The following is a 21,950-nucleotide window of genomic DNA, read 5'->3' on the forward strand; positions in this document are numbered from 1 at the left end:
CTTTCTTTGCCTAGGAATGTCCTATCATCCTTACCACCAGAATACCTTCATGGACTGGGCCTGGGATAGCATCAATAAAGGCCTCTACCAACGCTGAGACATAGACATTACAGATTTACCCCTGTATTCCATCCCGCACACATACAGCTACCCAAACACTTACCTGCCTCTGTGAGGCAAGCACTGTCATGACCAGGGCTCTTAACCTTTTAATGTTAAGGATTTCTTCTTTTTTAAATGCAAAAGATTCCAAAAGAAATGAATTCTGCATAAGTGAGGTTTTCACTTTTTTTTTTTGATAATCAAGTTCTCTAAGCCCAGGGCTTGACTGTAGTCAAACCATCCAAATGAAGTTGAGGCAGGCCCAAATTTCTCATTTTTCATTTGGGGGCCCTTCCCTGGGAAGAATGATCTGTAGAGATCCAAACTTTGAAGGTGCTGATGTAGGGATCCCTTCATTTTTGTTGCTCAGATGAGAACTATCCCGTGCTATGTTTCTAGTATACCGCTTTTTGAAATTCATCTCACAATTTTACCAAACTGTGACTAGCATTTGCCGCCAGAGAGGAATTTGATCTGGAAGGCGTTTAATAATCCCTGAGATGATCAGTTTTTCTTTACTGCAATTTGCAACCATAGAATTAGTTGTGGCAGTACTATAATTGCCTAAATGTGTCTAATGTTTAGCTAAGCGATATGATGAAAGAATCTTCTTTTGGATGGGGTGAATTGTGGTGTGGTCACAACACAGCCACTTGAATCCTCTACTCCACATTAACAATTGGCTTTCCTCTTTCCCTAATGGCTGCTGCATCCTGGCAACCCTGGAAGTTAAACCTTCATCCCATCAATGAACACAAAGAATTCCCAAAGTGTTAAAAACTGAAGCTTAACTGCTCTTTGTCTGGTCCTCCTTTTCTGCTCTTTCTAATCTGGAGAGGGAAAGCCAGATTTTGGTTTGGAGAAGCTTGGTGAGTGAGTGGAGGGCAGTTCAGATTACTAGGTCCAGATCCCAACTAGTCTTCAAGCTATGTCACTATAGAACTCTGGGCTGCTTCCGGGTTCTGTTTCTGTGAAAGTGAAAAGGGGCTTTGTACCAAATGAGTTAGCTCCAAGACCTTAACTTTTTTTCTGAACTTTAATATCAAAAAAAGCATTTCTCTATATTCAAAACTCAAAATGATGGTTAGCCTCCATTTCATGACTCTTAAAAAATTAATTCCACATGTTGCTTTTAATACTTTCATGCACCTTTGTGTCGTCTTTTCAACTTGCTTCCGTTATGTTCTGTGCATTTAAAAATTATTGCTTTTTCTTTTTGACAGTGCTATTGCCAGCACCCTCTTTTTTGTTTTATTTTTTATTTCCTGGGATTATGTGATTTTTGTTGTCTCCCTCCCCTCTTCCCTCCCCCCTCCCAGAGTTGACAAGCAATTCCACTGGATTATACATATATTATCACTCAAAACTTATTTCCATATTATTCATTATGTAATAGAGTCATCTTAAAAAAAACCTAAATCATGCCCATATGTTGGTTGTCTCTCGAACCGAGGATGACGATTGTCTTTGTGCGTTTTTTGTGCACAAAGACACTTGTGCATGAAGATTTAAGTGGAAAAGTCGATGCACAGAGACAGTCCCCCTCTCTTGGCTTTGGAAACCTGGGTCCAGTGGCACAAAAAGTCGTTACACCTGGAGACTTCCTCAGCTGCATTGGATGGCCGTGTTGTCTTTTGTGCTCCAACACACCCTAAGCACTCCACAGCGCCTTGCTGCATCACCATCTCAGCCGTTGAACCTTCTTGTTGGTTTCTTCCACCTGTTCCACCGAAGCAGTCTTCACATGCTGGGTGAGCAAAGCCCTAGTTCACCAGGGGTCTATGACCCGATGGCTACCCTCACAAGGTTTAGCCGGCCTGTTGAAGCCGTTGCCCGGGGTGTGGCCGCCGCGGCATGCTAGCAGCTACTGGGAGCCACAAGTGAGAGCTGGGTGTCAGGTGAGGGTGAGTGGCTGGAGAGCTGCCCTAGAAGGGCACGACAAGCCCTCCATACCAGAGATATTACCCCTCCCTGAGCACCCCATACACCCCATACATGCCCATATAAACAAGTTATAAAATCATGTTTTCCTTCTGTGTTTCTGCTCCCACAGTTCTTTCTCTAGATGGAGATAGCAATCTTTTTCATAAGTCCCTCAGCGTTGTCCTGGTTCATTGCATGGCTTTTAGTGGCAGAGTCAATCACATATGATCATCCTACAATGTTTCATTTACTGTTTATAATGTTCTCTTGGTTCTGTTACTTCACTCCACATCAGTTCATGTAGGTCTTTCCAGTTCATATAGAAGTCCATAGATTCATCATTCCTTACAGCATCACCATCATAACCACAATTTGTTCAGCCATTTCCCAATTGTGGGACATCCCCTCATTTTCCAATTTTTTGCTACCATAAAAAGTACAGGTATATATATATTTGTACAAACATCCTTTCCCATTTTTTAAATCTCTGGAATACAAACTTAGAAGTGGTATTGCTGGATCAAAGGACATGTATTTTTTTAAAGTCCTTTGGGCATAATTCCAAATTGCCTTCCAGAATGATTGGATGAATTCACAACTCTAACAACAATGCATTAGTGTCCCAATTTTGCCATATGCCCTCCAACATTTATTATTTTCCTTTACTGACATATTGACCAATCTGCTAGGTGTGAGGTGGTACCTCAGAGGAGTTGTTTTGATTTGCATTTCTCTAATCAGGAAAAATTTAGAAAATTTTTAATATGATTATTGATAGTTTTGATTTCTTCATCTGAAAACTGCCAATTCATATCTCTTGACCATTTGTCAACTGGGGAATGATTTAATTTCTTATAAATTGACTTAGTTCTTTGTATATTTTAGAAGTTAGACATTTGTCAGAGAATTTTGTTATAACATTTTTTCCAGTTTGTTGCTTCCCTTCTAATTTTGGTTACATTGGCTTTGTTTGTAAAAAAATCTTTTCAATTTAATATAATCCAAATTATTCATTTTATATCTTGTAATGTTCTGTATCTCCTGTTTGGTCTTAAATTCTTCCCTTCTTTGTAATTCTAACAGGTATACTAGTCCATGTTCACCTAATTTACTTATAATATTACTCTTTATGTTTAAGTCATATACTCATTTTGAATTTATCTTGGTATAGGGTGTGAGATATACATCTAAACCTAATTTTTGCCATCCTATTTTCCAATTTTCCTAGCAGTTTCTGACAAAGAGTGAGTGATTGTCCCCAAAACTGTGATCTTTGGGTTTATCTATTACTATCTTGCTGAGGTCATTTATCCCAAGGCTATTCCATTGATCCACCCTTCTATCTCTTATCCAGTACCAGATTGTTTTGATGACCACGGCTTTATAGTATACTTTGAGATCTGGTACTACTAGGCCACCATCCTTCACATTTTTTTCATTAGTTCCCTTGATATTCTTAATTTTTTCTTCTTCTAGATGAATTTTGTTATTTTTTCTAATTCTATTAAAATAGTTTTTTGGTAGTTTGATAGGTATGACACTGAATAAGTAAATTAATTTAGGTGGGATTGTCATTTTATTATATTAGCTCATTCTACGCATGAATAATTAATGTTTTTCCAATTGCTTCGATCTAGTTTTATTTGTGTGAAGAGTGTTTTGTAATTGTGTTCATATAATTCCTGTGTTTGTCTTGGCAGATAGATTCCCTAATGTTTTTTGTATTGTCCAGAGTGATTTTAAATGGAGTTTCTCTTTCTAACTTGTTGCTGACTTTTGTTGTAAATATATAGAAATGCTGATGATTTATGTGGGTTTATTTTGTATCCTGCTACTTGGCTAAAGTTATTGATTATTTCTACCAGCTTTTTAGTTGATTTTCTAAGATTCCTTAAGTATACCATATTATCATCTGCAAAGAGTGATAGTTTAGTTTCCTCAGTGCCTGCTTTAATTCCTTCCATTTCTTTTTCTTCTCTATAATTGCTACCACTAGCATTTCTAGTACAATTTTAAATAATAGTGACGATAATAGGCATCCTTGCTTTACTCCTGATCTTATTGGGAAGGCTCTTAACATGCCCATTGCAGATGATACTGCAAGTGATACTTGCTGATGGTTTTAAATACTATAAATTATTTTGAATAAAGATCCTTCTATTCCTGTATTTTCTAGTGTTTTCATAGGAATGGGGTGTTGTATCTTGTCAAAGGCTTTGACCTCTATATCTATTGAAATACTCATGTGATTTTTGTTAGTTTGCTTGTTAATATGGTCAATTATGTGGATGGTTTTCCTAATATTGAACCACCCTTGCATTCCTGGTTTAAATCCCAACTGATCATAGTGAATAATCCTCATGATCACTTGCTGGAGTCTTTCTGCTAATATTCTATTTAAGATTTTTGCATCTATGTTCATTAAGGAGATTGGTCTGTGGTTTTCTTTCTCTGTTTTTGGTCTGCTTGGCTTAGGTATCAATACCACATTTGTGTCATAAAAAGAATTGTATTGGGATTAGTTGTTCTTTAAATATTTGATAGAATTCACTTGTGAATCCATCTGGTCCTGGGACTTTTTTCTAGGGACTTCATTGATGGCTTGTTCAATGTCTTTTTCTGAGTTGGGCTTATTTAAGCATTCTATTTCCTCTTTTGTTAACCTAGGCAATTTATATTTTTGTAAATATTAGCCCATTACATCTAGATTGTCATATTGATTGTCATAATGACACCTTCTTAAATGGTGAGAGAAGGAAAAAAAAAACTTTTAGCTAATAGATATGGTCAAGCAGTATGGAACCACACAGTGCCATGTCCGAAAATATGTCTCTACACATTGAGTTCATCACTTCTTTGTCTTGACATATTTCATCATGGGTTCCTTGGAGAGATGTTTTTGAGCTTTCTTACTAGTCTAATTCTTTTATGTTAAAATTGCCTATTCTTGCCTATTGTTTAGATCAATTGTTTTTGAAATAAAATATATTTTTTATTTTCCATTTTTTCTATTTTAATTTTGTTCTAGTGTTTCTCATTATTGCTTAGTCATTGATTTCTGTAGGGTCTATGCTAGTTTTCAGGAAGACTTTCACTTGAGTAAGATTTGCCACTTTTTCTTCTACCCTACTTCTCCTTCCAGTTCTTTTCCTCCAGAGCTTTAATCTTTTTTTGTCTCTTGTTTAATTTCTTACATTTATTCATGTAGTTCTATGAAAAATCTACTTTTTCTCTTTTAAGTCATTGCATTTGTTACAGTGCTCCCCCTTCTTTTGAGGAATCTCTAGATTTATAGTCATTTTTGTTATTTGGTTTTGTTTTCTTTGATATATTCGTCTCTCTACCTTCAATTCCAGAACTAGGGATTAATCTGTTACAGGGTCAGGCTCTGTCCCCCACAGTGTGTTTTTGGGTTGGGCAGTAGGCTCTGCATATTTTTGCTGGTTGCCTTTTGTCATTGGGAATGAATGAGTAGTAGTTTTGTGCTGAACTTCCCCTCCTAGGGTTAGATTACTCTGGATTTTTGAGATTCAGAATTTGGCTCTTCAGGAGCCCCTCTACCATCTCAAGATAGGGAGCTAAGGACTTTCGAGTACCTACTTTTCTTGGGTGCCCATATGTGTCCTTGTCTTAGGGCTACCATGATGCTTTGGTTAGTGCTGTTTCCTAGGTTCCCAAATGAGCCTTTTTTACTTCCCTGAGTCTTCCTGTGGGGGCTATCTGCTCTTTCTTGTGGATGTTGTAATATGTGTATCTCACATGTTGCTGGATACACTGTCTTGTTTGCCTGAACTGGTAGTGGCTTTGCTGGCCAACACTCTTTCCCATGACCTACAGGCATCTTTTTGACATTTTTTTATAGTTCTGGAGGAGATATCATTTATTATCGTTTCTCTTTATCTATCTTGGTCATTCATGTTTGATCTGGTGTGAATTTCAGATCTTTGATGGAATAGATATGTGGGAAATGGGAAGTTGGCCTATTTGGAAACCTGTAGCCTACGGAGCTGATGCTGCAAAGTCTCAACCGTGACTTTGGTTGTTTCTGGTATCTACCTTTAGGGACATGAGTAACAAGAGCCTAAGCTCTCAAAAACCAAACAAAATCCCAACAGTACAAAAAAGCTCTAGAATTAGTTTTTCAAAGGATCAAAAAGAATTCAGGGATGCAACTCATGGCATGAAAAAGTGAAAAACTAAGCAAAGTATCCTCCCAAAATCCTCATGGAAGTGTGGAATATTGGATAAGACTTTAAACTGGACTTCTCATCCCTGACATCTAGCTGTTACCTGGTCATTTCACTTAAGCTTCTGAGTCTCAATTTTTTCCTCTCTAAAATGATTTTATATCAAATTATTATTTTTATGCAGTCCTTGAAGGATATAGGTGAAAGGCTCTGGAAATCTAAAAGTATGGTTGCTATTAGCTATTATTACTTCATTCTTTTTATCTTTATGCTCATTGTCCTGAGACAAATTGTCATTCTGCCTAATCTTTCATGTTTAGTACCTGGCAGTTAAAGTTCAACTGATGGGATGCAAGCAATTCGACTTATGGTTTGCAGGCTCCATCATAGGCATCTTCAGGGCAAATCCATAGATGGCATGATAAGGATCACATATTTCATCCTGTTTTTCCATTGTTTCCTTTATTTTTAAAATTTATTTTTAAATTTTATTGTGCAGTATTATTATCTTAGAAACAGTGATTTGAAAGTACAAATGGTACCCTCTTTAAATCTTGTTCACTTAATACATGTTTTTTTTCAGTTAATATGGCTCATTCAATAATATTGATAGCAGTCCTATCCCTTTGTCATTTTACTAGTAAGAAGATGAGATATTTTCACCATTCTTCTTTGCCAGTGTGGTTCAGCATCTGAATTTTAATTCAGAACAACAGCACTGAATGTCAACTTACATTAAAAGTAATGGGATAAAAAAAGTAATGAGGCACAAGTCTTGGGTTCTCAGTCACTTCTGCATTTTCTCCCTTCCTAGTATAGGAACCTCTCTAACTGGCTATTCCTAAAAGGTGAATGTAGATATGGTAGAATTCAAACTGAAATATTCTACCTTCAGTTCTAACTTTATATTTGTTTCATATTTGATTTTTAATAAATAAAATTTTATCTTTTAAATTACAAAAGTAATGGAATGGGATATGTTGTAATATAAATATATTGTTGTATTTTTTCCTCTTTTTATTTATTAATCTGTCACTCCAACTACTCCCTCACCCCCACTGAACAAATAAACCCTCATATATAACTGCAGAGCCAGGCAAAATACATTCTTCCACCACTGATGTCCAAAAATGTATGTCTCTGCATCTTAAGTTCATCACCTCCATTTCAGGTGGTGAGTGTAACGAGTCATCTTCCTTCTTTTGGACTCATGATTTGTCATGTAATTCATCTGACTTCTAAAGTCTTTCAAAGTTGTTCTCTAGAATATCATTCTCTTTGTTTATATTGGTCTCCTAGTTTTCACTTGACTCTGCATTAATTCATAGAGATCTTCTGAGAATCTTCATAACTGTTCATTTCACCATTTCATATGATACAATAATATTCTATCACATTCATATACTGAAATTTGTTTAGCCATTCTCCAAATGGAGGACACATCCTTAGTTTCTAATTGTTAGCTACCACAAAAGGCTGCTAGCACTATTTTGTATGTATGGGTTCTTTTCCCCTTTCATTGATCTCTTTGGGGTATATGCCTAGTAGTTGCATAGCTGGGTCAAAAAGAATGAATTATAGGAATACACTGTAGTTCCAAACTGCTTTGCAGAATAGTTTTGCTGTTAAAGATTTCACAAAAAATGTATCTTTGTGTCTATTTTCCCACAGTATAACCCCCCCCAGCATTTGTCATTTTCTTATTTTGTCATCTTTTTCAATTTGATGGGTGTGAAATGAAACCTTAGAGTTATTTGAATTTGCCTCTCTTTAACAATTTGGAACATTTTGCAGATAGTTGTTGATAGCTTGGGTTTCTTCAGTTGAATACTCCCTGTTAGTTAGAAAACACTCTTTGACCATATATGTTGGAAAGTGACTCAGTCTTATAAAAACTTCAGAGACAAATGCGGATCTGATAAGCAGAAATAATAAATGCATCCTTTTCATATCATAGTGCAATAAAACTACAATCAATAAGGGTTCATGGAAAGACAAATTAAAAATTAATTGAAAATAATCTAATTCTTCAAAAGAGCTAGGCCAAAGAACAAATTATACAAAACACTCAATGATTTTGTTAAAGGGAATGAAAATGAGGAGACAACATATCAAAATTTATGGAATATAGCCAAAGCAGTACTTAGGGGGAAATTTATATCCCTGAATGCTTATATAAATAAAATAGAGAAAAAGCAGATCTATGAATTGGGTATACAACTAATAAAACTACAAAAAGAACAAATTTAAAATTCCCAACTAAAGACTAAATTAGAAATCCTAAAATCAAAGGAAAAATTAATGAAATTGAAAGTAAGAGAACTATTGAACTAATAAATAAGAGTAGGAGTTGGTTCTATGATAAGGTCAAAATGGGCATATGATTTAAATATAAAGGGTGATATTATAAGTAAATTAGGGGAACATAGAATAGTTTGACTGTCAGCTCTATAGAGGAGAGAATTTATGAAAAAATAAGAGAGGTAAACTGAGCAATTTTGACTATATTAATTTTTAAAGTTTTGAAATATCTCATTGAGAAAATGACTGACTTGGAATACAGGTTGAGGAGAGACAATTTGAGAATCATAGGCCTACCTGAAAACCTGGAAATAAACAGAAACCTTGACATCATACTATAAGAAATTATCCGAGAAAACTGTCCAGATATTCTTGTACAAGAGGGTAAAATGGACATTGAAAGAGTCCTTAGATCACCTTGTATATTAAATCCTCAAAAGAAACCCCCCCAGGAATGTAATTGCCAAATTCAAGAGCTTCCAAGCTAAAGAGAAAATATTTCAAGAAGCTAGAAAAGACAATTCAGATATCAAGAAGCACTGGTCATGTTTACACAGGATCTGGCAGCCTCTACACTAAAGGAACACAAGGCTTGGAATCTGATATTCAGAAGGGCAAGAGAATTTGGTCTACAAGTAAGGATCACTTACCCATCAAAACTGACTTTATACTTCCAGGAGAAAGTATGGGCATTTAACAAAATAGAAAATTTCCAAGTATTTGTAAAGAAAAGACCAGAACTAAAGGGATAATATGATGTCCAAATACATATTTGTAACTCTCAAAAACTGTATTAACTATCATAGTAGTTAGAAGAATTATTCATAGGTAGTGGTTGGGGTACTAACTGGTTTTAGATGATGTGTAAAAAAAGAAATGAGGGGATAAAAGATGGCATCAAGAAAAATTTGAAGGAATAAGAAAAATAGGATAAATTATACTACATAAAGAGGTGCATGGGAGAGGGAAGGGAAAATATTATTTTAAGAAGGAGAGGAAGAGAGTGCTAATAGGTAATACTCAAAGCTTATTCTCAGTGGAATCAACTCTCAGAGGGAAAAGCATCTAGATCCACTGGGGTATCAAAATCTATCTTACCTTACAAGTAAGGTGAGAGGGCAAAACCAAAGGTGGGAGTGGGGTGGGGAGTACCAAAAGGGAGGGAAAGAGATTGGGGAGAGAATTTAAGAAACACTAAATAAAAATAAAAGTAGAATAAGAAGGGAGGGGGTGGGAAGGAAAGTAAAATAAGGGTTGGGGATTAGGGGGACTGATTAAAAGGAAAACACTAGTGTAGAAGGAAATAGTGAAAGAAGGAAGGACAGGACTAGGAGAAGAAATCAAAATAATAGGAAATATACAGGTGGTAATCATAACTCTGAATGTGAATGCGATGAACTCACCCAAAAAACAGATGCAAATAACAGAGTGGATAAAAACCCAAAACCTACCATATGTTGTCTACAAGAAACACACATGAGGCAGGTAGACACACACACAAGGTAAAGGTAAGAGGCTGGATCAAAATCTATTGAGCATCAACTGAGAAAAAGAAGGCAGGAGTTGCAATTGTGACATCTGCCAAAGCCAAAGTAAAAATAGATCTAATTAAAACAGATGAGGAAGGTAATTACTTTCTAATAAAAGGCAAAATAGACAATGAAGAAATATCAGAACTCAACACGTATGCACCAAATGGTATAGCATCCAAATGTCTAAAGGAGAGACTAGTAGAGCTCAAGGATGAAAGATAGAAAAACTATACTAGTGGGAGACTTGAACCTTCCTCTATCAGATCTAGATAAATCAAACCAGAAAATAAATAAGAAAGAGGTTAGAGATGTGAATGGAATCTTAGAAAAATTAGAGTTAATAGATATGTAGAGAAAAATAAATAGGGACAAAAAGGAATACACCTTCTTTTTAGTAGCACATGGTACATTCACAAAGATTGACCATATACTAGAGCAAAGAAACATGGCAAACAAGTCTAAAAGAGCAGAAATAATAAATGCAACCTATTCAGATCATAATTCAATAAAAATGTTTTTTTCAGGTAACAGATTTTCATTTATACACTAATTATATGGCAATAAATATGACAATATAGGTGGTATGGATGATTATTTACAAAAATATAAATTGCATAGATTAACAGAAGAAGAAATACAATACTTAAATAATCCCATATCAGAAAAAGAATTTGAACAAGCCATCAAAGTACTCCCTAAGAAAAAATACCCAGGGCCAGATGGTTTCACAAGTGAATTCTATATAACATTTAAAGAACAACTAACCCCAATATTATACAAATGCAAAGAAATGTAAATGACCTCAGCAAGATACTGTACAATAAACCCAGAGATCCAAGCTTTTGGGACAAAACTCCACTATTTAACAAAAATTGTGGGGAAAATTGGAAACCGTATGGGAAAGATTAGGATTAGATCAACATTTTACACTCTACACCAAAATAGTATGAAATGATAAGTAAATTAGGTATACATAGAATCTGTCATTCTGTCAGATTTATGGGGAAGGAAAGATTTTAAGAGATAGACAAAGGTCTGACAAAGGTCTAATTGTTCAAATTTATAAGGAGCTAAATCAATTGTAAAAAATTCAAGCCATTCTCCAATTGATAAATGGACAAGGGACATGAATAGACACTTTTCAGATAAAGGAATCAAAAGTATCAATAAGCACATGAAAAAGTTTTCTAAATCTCATAATTAGAGAAATGCAAATCAAAACAACTCTGAGGTGTCACCTCACACCTAGCAGATTGGCTAACATGACAGCAAAGGAAACTAATGAATGCTGGATGGGATGTGGCAAAGTCGGGACATTAATGAATTGCTGGTAGAGTTGTGAATTGATCCAACCATTCTGGAGGGCAATTTGGAACTATGCCCAAAGGGCGATAAAAGAATGTCTGCCCTTTGATTCAGCCATAGCACTGCTGGATTTGTACCCCAAAGAGATGATAAGGAAAAAGACTTGTGCAAGAATATTCATAGCTGCGCTCTTTGTGGTAGCCAAAAATTGGAAAATGAGGGGATGCCCTTCGATTGGGGAATGGCTGAACAAATTGTGGCATCTGTTGGTGATGGAATACTATTGTGGTCAAAGGAATAATGAACTGGAGAAATTCCATGTGAACTGGAACAATCTCCCAGGAATTGATGCAGAGTGAGAAGAGCAGAACCAGGAGAACATTATGCACAGAGATGGATATACTGTAGTACAATTGAATGTAATTGACTTATCTACTAGCAACAATGCAATGATCCACAATTCTGAGGGACTCATGAGAAAAAACACTATTCATACTCAGAGAAAGAACTGTGGGAGTAAAAACACAGAAGAAAAACAACTGCTTGATCACATGGTTCGATGGGGATATGATTGGGGATATAGACTCTAAAGGATCACCCTAGTGCAAATATCAATAATATGGAAATAGGTCTTGATCAATGACACATGTAAAACCCAGTGGAATTGTGCATCGGCTATGGGAGGGGGTAGGGGGAGGGGAGGGAAATAACATGATTCATGTAACCATGGAAAAACATCCTAAATTAATTAAATACATAAACTTAAAAAAATTCGCAAAGCACTTAAAACAAACAATACCCAAGTGTGACATTGATTTTTAATTCATTGTATAATTCAAGATCTGCTACTTATAGATCCCTTTCCTTCCACCTTTTTTCATTATTACTCATGAGATTCTTGATATTTTGTTCTTCCATCTGAATTTCATTATTTTTTTCTAGTTCTAAAAATATTCCCTTAGGAGTTTGGTTGGCACAGTGTATTAATTTAGGTAATATAATCATTTAAATTATATTAGCTTGACCTATACATGAGCAATTAATGTTTCTTCCAGTTATTTAGGTCTATCTTTATGCAAAGAATGAGTCATAGTTAGATTCATATAACTCATGAATCAACCTTGGTTGATACTCCCAAATATTTTATTTTGCAATTATTCTCAATAGAATTTGTCTTTCTTATTCTTCTTACTGGGTTTTGTTGGGCATATAATTATAATATTTCTATAGCACTTACTAAGTGCCTTACAATTATTGTGTCATTTGAGTCTTACATCAACCCTGGGAGGTAGATGCTAGTTTTATCCTCATTTTACAGATATGAAAACCGAGGTAAATGGCATTTAAGTGACTTGCCTAAGATCACAAAGCTATTAGGTGCCTCAGGCTTGATTGTAAATAAAAGGCCTTTCTGACTCTAGGCCCTATTTACTTTACCACATAGCCTCCCTCTATGTATGTATGTATGTATGTATGTATTATATATACATATATACACATATAAGTATATGAATTCTGATGATTTATGTGGCTGTCTTTTGTATACTATAAGCTAGTTATTATTTAAATTAATTTTCATTTGCCTCTTTGGGGTTCTCTAATTATATCATTACATCATCCCCACCAAATAATAATTTTGTTTCCTCTTTATGTTCATTAACTCGGTTTCTTTCTTCTTGTCTTGGTGATACAGCTAGCATTTCTAAATAGTTGTTATTGCTCTACTCCTGATCTTACTGGAAAAATATCTAACTTTCCTCTGTTATACACATTTGTTCCTAAATTTTGATATCATTACTATATTAAGAAAATATTCAGTTATTCCTGTGATTTCTCAAGTTTTTAATGAAAAATAGATGGTGGATTGTGTGAAAAGCCTCTTCAGTAGATATTGACCTAATCACATGGGTTTTATTATTTTATATTAACAGGGTTTGTTATATTGAGCATCTTCATGCTGAATCAACCTTCTACATAGTTTGATTTCTTTTGCTAAGGTTTGCATATTTCTTCTTTACTTAATTTTCTTTTTTAATAGTAAATAGAAAGATCATTGTTCTCAAGATATGGAGAACTAGAAGGTAAGCTTCTGGCCAATATTTTTGTAGCCAGGAGAAGCTGCCTGCTGTGTCAAATCTGAGAGACATCCTGAGTCAGGAAGGAAGACCTGAGATCAAGCGCTGCTTCTAACAAGGAAGACAGGATGTGCAGCCCTAAGCCAATTAGCAAGATGTAGTTTCCTTGCTTATCTCTTTTAATTAGATCTATTTTTGCTTTGTCTGAGATCATGATTGCTGCCCCTGCTTTTTAAAAATCTTACCTGAAGCATAATAGATTCTGTTCTAGACTTTTATCTTTACTCTTTGTATGCCTCTCTGCTTCAAGTGTCTTTCTTATAAACAACACATTATATATATATATATATATATATATATATATATATATATATAATTCTGTTTTTAATCCACTCTGCCACCTACTCTTGTTTTATGGGTAAGTTCATCCCATTCACATTCAGGTATGATTACTGTTTTTCTCTCCATCTTGTTTTTCCCATTTAGCCTTCTCTTTCTCCTTTCACCTTGTTCCTACTTGAAAGTGTTTTGATTCTGACCATTTCATCCTCCAATCATCCTTCCATTCTATCCTAAACTCACAATTTTTAAGGGAGCAGATGGATATATCTCTAAATCAATACTACTTCTCTCTAAGAAGAGCAGAAGGGCAGCCTCTTTCCCCCAGTTTTCTGCTTCTCCTCCTGCAGGAATTAAAGTTTCCTTTGGAGAAGGATGGAGGCAAGAATAGAAGATACTAGAGATGTGTCTATTTTGCTTCCCTTCAAGCCTCAAAGGTGGGATAACCTTTGTTATATGTATATTCTAATAAGGTAGGGGACTGTTGCTTAGGCCACACAGACAGCCCTTGAGTTAAGGCTTATGTAGTTTCCTTTCCAAGTTCCAAAAGTAGTGAAGACAGGAGGGAAAGTTAACTGCTGTGCAAAAAGCACATGTCTGTCATGAATTGCAAAGGCAGTTATCTAGATATTTAATCCCAATGCCCTGCATTATGCTGCTTTTAAAAAACTAAACACCTGTGATTCTTCCCTTGCCCTTTGGCTGTATTATATTAGATTGCTTCCTTTTTGTATGTTCAGAATTATACCCATTTGAGCTTTTATGTTCATCTTTCTTGAACCGCCCCAATGGAATCTCGAGCCATGGTGTGTGTCATCCTACCTATCTTTTCTCTGAACACCAAAAATCGTTTTTCCAAAGTGTTGCAGAAGCATGCCAGAGCACATGCCACCTATGGTGCCTCAGTGCCCCAATCCATTATGTCCAGCAGGCAGGTCTACCACAGTGTTGTGACTGTAGATGAGCTAGAGGAGACTGTGGCTAGGCCCACCTGGGCTAATTCATCATGGATGGGCCAACCACACCAGCAGGAGCAACCCATGGCAAATCCTGATTTCCCATTATCTCACTGTCAAGGTGGCTTGGACTAAGATGATGTCTAAGTCTCTTCCAAATTCTAAGATTCTAGGCTCAATGATTTAGCATTTGTTTAGAAATTGTAAGTCTGCGGGTTTTCTCTGGGTCTGTTTTTTTATATTTCTTGAAGTTAGCAGACTGTCAATCAGTCACAAATACCCAAATGTCTGGGGCAGCTTTTCGTACAGTAAAACTCAGGGCTGAAGAAAAGTCTGAGCTGCCTGTGATAGTATCTAAGTTTGCTACAATTCCAGAGTCTCTATAGGTCAACTTCCGTTTCCTCTCTAGCCTGAGAAACCTTCTGTTTATCTCAGTGCTTTCTTATCACGATACTCACAGTGACTTTTCTGAATCTTTGCTACACTTGCCAAACTCCCTCGTACTTTACTGTTAGGAGTTTCTTTGGTCTACCTTCTTGACTCAGACTCCAATTAACTGAGGAAACTCAGGTCTGTTGGAGCTTAGATGACATCCCTGGTTTGTTTGTTCCACTTCAGAAGCATTTTGTTGTCGTATCTTCCTCTTTCTCATATTGTCCTTGTACTTGAGTCCTGGTACCGCTCTTCAAGCAAAAAGTTGCTTTGTGACCTTGGCTAAGTCACATGACCTCTAAGCCTCTAGTTCTTCATGAGTACAGTGAGAAGGGCAGGTCATACTGAAATAGATTTTCAATCTCTTCTTCTTCTTCTTAAGTTCTACCAAAATGTGATTCTCTTAATCTTCATTCTCTGCCCTTCTTCTGTATCACAATGATATATTATACATATGTGTGTGTGTGTGTATATATATATAGGGGGTGCCATTTATGGCTCCTCTGGATAGATACAAATGATTTGAGGCCATTAGATGGCTTTGGCTGCATTCAGTCTGCGCATACATACATGGATAGACAGTGCCTTTGACTTCTCATGATCCCAGCTGCAAATGCAGTACCTACGGTGATATTCAATATGCTTTAAGATCCCGTGTCTCTTTGGTATAATCACCAAAATCACCAAAAGAAACCGAGAGGCATTTTTAACATAAAACCATTTCCCAGCTGCTTCCAACATTGTGGCTAGAGAGACGGCACATTTCTTAGATATTTTGGCATCATGCCTGAAGAGATAACACAGCAGCTCTATAAAAGTTAACAGAGGGGATAGTGAGGTGGCTCAGTGGCGTGAGAGCCAGGCCTAGAGACAGGAGGTCCTGGGTTCAAATGTGACCTCAGACACTTCCTCACTGTGTGACCCTGGGCGAGTCACTTGACCCCCATTGCCTAACCCTTACCACTCTTCTGCCTTGGAACCAATACACAGTATTGACTCCAAGACAGAAAGTAAGGGTTTAAAAAAACTGAACAGAGATCACTTAAAATGCATTCTGTTTTACCATATGAAATTTTAATCAACCTTGTCCTTCTTCCTATCTATCTTTTCCTCGTATCACTCTTCAGATGAGATATGTATAAAGCACTTCACACATCTAGCACATAGTAGGTACTTAATAAATGCTTGCTCCCTTTCTTCCTTATGCCACTAGTCTAATAGGCTATGACCTTATGTCTGTGGCAGGCACATATGATTTTACTACATAGACAAGAGTCAAAGCAGAATCTGAGAGTGCTTCTTTTCTTGGGTGATTTCAGTCTCTCTCCAATCTAAGCAGATACTCATCTAACACACCAAATGCCATATATGCACTTTGGGGATATTTCTATTTTCCTGTTTCAAATATTCTTCATAGGATCATCAATCTAGAGATGGAAGGGACCTCTGAGGTCCTCTGATCCAATCCTCTCCTTTAACAAGGATATTAAATGACTTGCTCAGGGGTCCCACAGGCCTCATATAGTAAGCCTCAGAGGTCAAATTTGAACCTAGGACCTCTGATCTTCAAATTGGTTCCTTTTCATCATACCATGCTGCCTCCCTTCTGTGCATTTAAAAGAAAAAAATTCAAATAGTTTTGACTTTTTTAAAGAGCAAGTTCAATCATCAAGGGAAACAGTGGTGGGATTGCAAAGGAAACCTGCTAAAAAGGAAAGCTGTCCCAATTTTCTTAGGCGTATCTTCTAAGGGAAGGGAATAGGAAAGAAAGGGGCAACAGGGACATATGGAAGACTCAGGGCTACTTCCACCGAGTATAGCAGGATGGCTGTAGTAGAAGACACGACAGAAGCCTAATAGGTTTGAATCATTTGGGTAAACCCCAACTAGGAGCAAGGGACCAGGTACTCGAGAGATTTGGAGAAGTCACCTAAAGAGTCAGAAACTGGAGGTTCTGAATGTAAAAAAGGCTCAAAACAGAAGAAGCTGTATTCTCCAGATGGTAACAAAATAGGAGAGACTTCATACCTCTGAGTTTCAAATCAATTTATGCCAACATTTATTTAGTATTTGTCATTTATAAACTGTCACACACAGAGGCAATTTCAAAAACAATCCCTGCCCCCAAAGGCTCAAATTCCATTGGGGAAATAACAAGTAAACGCAGAAGTTATAACTTGAGTCAACAGCAAACACTAATATCTACTAGGTTTGGGGAAATTACAACTTGGGAGATAAGGAATCTGATAGGAGAATAAGGAAAGAAAACATTTCAGGCACAGGGTTCAAAGGAAGGAGAGACTGGAAGCAGGGAACTTAAAGAGGACACAACTGCCAAGTCTAATGGAGAGAAGGTCAAGTCATGAGCTTGGGTGGAGAGAAAGGGACCCATATGATAGATTAGAGATGGGACCACAAAACTTGACCGCTCATTAGATATGCGGTGGGAGATAGAGAGGTGGTAATGTAGAGGGAAGGATGAGCCTGAATTACTGGAAGAGCAGTGGGACATTAGCTAGTGATGGGAAATTTGGAGGAGGAGAAGGAGGGAGTAGAACTGAGAGGGAAATCAGGGTCTTCTCTTGGAAAAGCTGAACCCACAGTACCATGTGGATGAGATTCAGTTTAGAAAATTTCTCTTCTAGAAATGTTACAACAAATGGAACCTATGTTTATATCTACTCATATTCCTTTCAATGGCAATATCTTTTTTCTCTTTTCTCTTTACTTGCTGCATTTTGACTTGCCATGGGTCAGGATATGAGATTTCAGGTTGGTTGACTGGGCAAACATCTTGGTACAACCATCAAATGGACACACATAGGGCCGATCTCCAGTATGGATGCGCATGTGTGTGCGTAGGTTGAAGTCCAGTGAGAAACGCTTCCCACAACCTTCAAACATGCACTGAAATGGCTTCTCTCCAGTATGAACTAATTTATGTCGCTTTAGTTTGGAACTCTCAACAAAAGCCTTTCCACATTCCGCACAGATGTGACCCTTGGGACCATGGGTATGCATATGTTTCCGCAGGGCAGAATTATCTCTGAATAGCTTGGGACATTCTCCGTGAGGGCAAGGCAGCTTCTTCTCAGCTTCACCAGGTGGCTTATTTTGATGGATAAATTCAGCCAGTTGTTGGGGATCGGACAGATTGATCAGAGTCATCCCTTCGGCACTAGGCTTCTTTCTGGTCAGATTCTCAGGAATCTCCAAAGATAAAGCTTCTTCTGGGAGCTCTTCGTTTGCTACCATTGATTCAGAGATCACTTTTTGTTCTTCATCTGCTGACCACATTGTGATGGCAAATTCTCCCTCCAGAGTCTTGATTTGCAGTTGTTTCTGCTCCCAACTTTCCTCCAAGGCATCAAAGCTTTGACCTCCCTCTGCACCATTGCCATTCTGTTCATCTCCTGTGGGTTCACATAAAGAAAAGGAAGCAAGGACAGATTAGCAACCCAAATAACTTTACAATTCTGGGCCTAGACCAGACTCATGATTTAAAGGTTCACTCAAAGTAATGGTTTTTGAAGAAGAAAGCTACCCTAAGCCATGCAGATAGGGGTACACATCTTACTGCCCTCATTTAAACCAAATCTATGAACACTTCTTAGGTCCTACTGTGTGTGGAGAAGAGCTATAATCTAGGGAAAGAAGACTGCAGATTGGCATATAGGCTGCAAATTTGGAAGATGTATTTCTCCCTTCTGTCCCATCAGTGTCAGTGCCCCATTACTACCAAGTTCCTAGTTAACAGCTTGAAAGGCAGGGGTCTGAGGATAAAAAGACAAAAAAAAGATGAAGACAACCCTTCCCCTCAAGGAGCTAACATTATGCTACAACGTAAACCAAAACAAAACAAATGAAAAGAATCTCTACTTGCTTGGAAAGTTTTAATGTCTCCCTTCTAGGTGCCAGTAGAGTAAGCCTAATATGGTAGACAGAAAGCCTTGGAGCTGAAATGGGCCTGGGTTCCAACCCTGTCCTACTTGCTGGCAAGTCACTCATATTCTAATAACTTACTGTAAACTACCAGGTACAAAGGTAGACTCATAGTATGTCAGTGCCTTTGCATGACTTGGGGAAGGGGAATGACTCAGAGCATATACACTAGTTCTGTTTCTGGTTAGGATTTTGTTCCTTGACAGTTGCCATATTTCTGTGTGCTGCTATGACTACTGGAGTGGATGTTATCCAGGGAAGAGTTCTTTGGTGATGCAGTATAGGCATTTGAGTGGGGGGAGTCTGGAAGAAAGCTCTTTATAATCATTATCTCATTTGATCTCCACCATGGTTCTGGGAGGTGGGTGCTATTATGATTCCCATTCTACAGAAGAGGAAACTGAGGCCATCAGAGGTTCAGTGACTTGTTCAGGCTCACATGGGAAGTAAGTGTCTGAGGCTAGATTTGAACCCAGGTTTTTGGACTCCAGGCCCAGTGCTCTATCCAATGTACCACCCAAACCACCTTAAAATCACATGGTCCTTTGATGTAAGACATGGATCGATGTTTTCCTGTCTGAAAGTTTTGAACCAGGAGTTCTTAACCTTTTGTGGATCCCTGTGATAGTCTGTTAAGGCATATAGACACCTCAACATGATGTCTCTAAATGACCCAGGCCAATCATACTCTCTTCCAAGCTGCAGCAGCCCCACCCTGACTTCCTGGACTATCTCTTCATGTCTTCCTGAGTGGTCCTCTCACCCTGGCAACACCTCTACCCCTATGGTCTCTTCCTCTCCTGGATGAGTTTTTTACTGGAAAATCTTTCAGCATTCATGCCAACTGTGCTTTCTTTGGAAGTGTGAGAAATCCAGGATGTCTCCTAGGTTGTGAACCAGAGAGCCTGGGAGGCTGGTGTTGCCCTCAACAGCAATGGGAAAGGCAGGTGGAGGGAGAGGGTTTGGGGGGAAGATAGATAATGAGTTTGGCTTGGGATATGTTGAGCTGTAGATATCTACTGGACATGCTGTTGGGGGTTAGCAGAAAGGGTGGAACAGGATGGTTAGATTTGAGAGTCATCAGCATAGAGGGCCAGAGAGCTGATAAGATCATTGAGGAAAGTGGGACTTAGAGGGAGAAAAGAGGGGTGAGACTCCAGCAGAGGAGACAGAGAAGAAGCACTTAGTAAGTACACAGTATTGACTTCCCTGATTTCCTTGAAATCTCAACTAAGGCAAGAAGCCTTCCCTCTGATAGAATGAACAGAAAGTAACTCTCCAGCTTGATTAGACAGAATTTGTTTGCTTGCTGTGTCTCTCACTAGAGTGCGAGCACCTTTAGAGCTTGGATTGTCTTTTCCGTCATAGAGCCTCGCATATAGGAGCCACCTAATGAATTTTTTCTTGACTGACTTATTAGTAAGAACTTAATGTTTTCTCTTTCTAAGCATAAAATACAGGATTACAAAGGAGAGCATTTATTCAGAAATACAGTTATCAAAATGTTTAAAAAGCAAGTTCACAGACCCCAGATTCAGAATTGTTATTCTAAGACTTTTCTCTCATCACTGGAAGAAGTCCACTCCTCCTCCTCTTATTTTAGAGATGAGCAAACTGAGGTCCAGAGGAAAAATAACTAGGGCAAGATCTCTTGGACAGGCGGTGGCAGATACAGGATTCTAACAGGCCCTCGAGTTCCAAATCCACAGCTTATTCTAAAACATTTCCTTGATCAATGTCACTTTGGAAGATAGTCTGCAGTGGAATGTCAGAGGACTATACTGAGACATATATGTGTGTGTAAATATCTTTCTCTATATAAATACACCCTCAGGGAAAAGAGCTCTGGGTCTGGAATTAAGAAGACCCGAGTTCAAATTTACCCTCAGACACACATGAGCTTTGTGATCTTGGGCAAGTCATTTAACCTCTGAGTACTTCAGTTTTCTCCCCTAGAAAATACTGCTAATACTTCCTAGGCATGTGAATAGGGCAAGTACTTTGGCTACCCTGAGCTTCAGCCTTTGCACCTTTAAGATGGGGCCAACAGCTGAAGCACATGTGGCCTAGGGTTACTGTGGGAGATCCCGTCGGGAAAGCACTTTATGAACTTGAATGCATTCGGCAAAGGGGTTATAGTTAAGGATATGGGGAAACCGAAAAAGGAAAAGGACGATGAAACGCCTCAAATGCAGCCCGGCTTGGTTGACCAGGAAGCCTTATTGTCTGGAATAATTGCCTTCCTTTGTTCGAAGCCTAATCGGGCTCTTGCACTGCAGATGACCGACCAAACAAGCCTTGGAGCACTGCAGAGAGGCTTTCTAGGAAGCAGCTCTTTCCCCTTCAGGCAAAAGCCTAGCTAGCTGGCCCATATATAATAAAGGGGAATGCACTGGGATTTCGGTGGCCTATGAAAGGCTTCCTGGACTTTCTCATTTGGCAGCGGAGGGGAAAATGAGGCGCAGGGCAATCCTCTCAGGTGGGTCCAAGTGGAGAGCTTGACCAATATCACCTGCATGGTTCTCCAGTAATTGGAGATTTAGATGACCTCATGCTGATTTGGAAAAGCTATCACGTGGGGTAAGCAAATGAGCTTGTTTCTCTTTGTCTCTGTGTCAGGAAGGCCCTGGGGTATGGAAGCAGAGAAATCCTCCAGGAATCCCAAAGTCTCTTACCCACTACGGGAGCTGAGCTGAGCTGATGGTAGGCAAGCCAAATTTCCTCCCCTATGAAAACAAAGCTAGGGGAGATACTGGTGAAGATTAAACCATGGGAACCAGAGGAAAAGGCTGGCAGTCAAGATCCAGAAAAAGCAAAGGGCTGGTCTTGGAAGCAGGTAAATAGGGATTGCAGTTA

The 21,950-nt window shown here is 38.0% G+C and overlaps 1 protein-coding gene across 8 annotated transcripts in view; it reads right to left on the reverse strand.

Moving 5' to 3' along the window:
* Positions 1–17,183: 17,183 nt before the first annotated feature.
* Positions 17,184–21,950, reverse strand: part of LOC100617194 (transcriptional repressor protein YY1-like) — a 179,059-nt gene continuing 174,292 nt past the window's right edge. For all 8 annotated transcript variants that reach the window (XM_056808918.1, XM_056808919.1, XM_056808915.1 and 5 more), the window contains one exon: positions 17,184–18,565. In XM_056808918.1, the coding sequence (XP_056664896.1) occupies positions 17,877–18,565 (689 nt within the window). In that variant the 3' untranslated portion in view covers positions 17,184–17,876. The remainder of the gene's footprint in view (positions 18,566–21,950) is intronic.

This window comes from Monodelphis domestica, chromosome X, assembly GCF_027887165.1.
Source record: "Monodelphis domestica isolate mMonDom1 chromosome X, mMonDom1.pri, whole genome shotgun sequence".
Classification (NCBI taxonomy): domain Eukaryota; kingdom Metazoa; phylum Chordata; class Mammalia; order Didelphimorphia; family Didelphidae; genus Monodelphis; species Monodelphis domestica.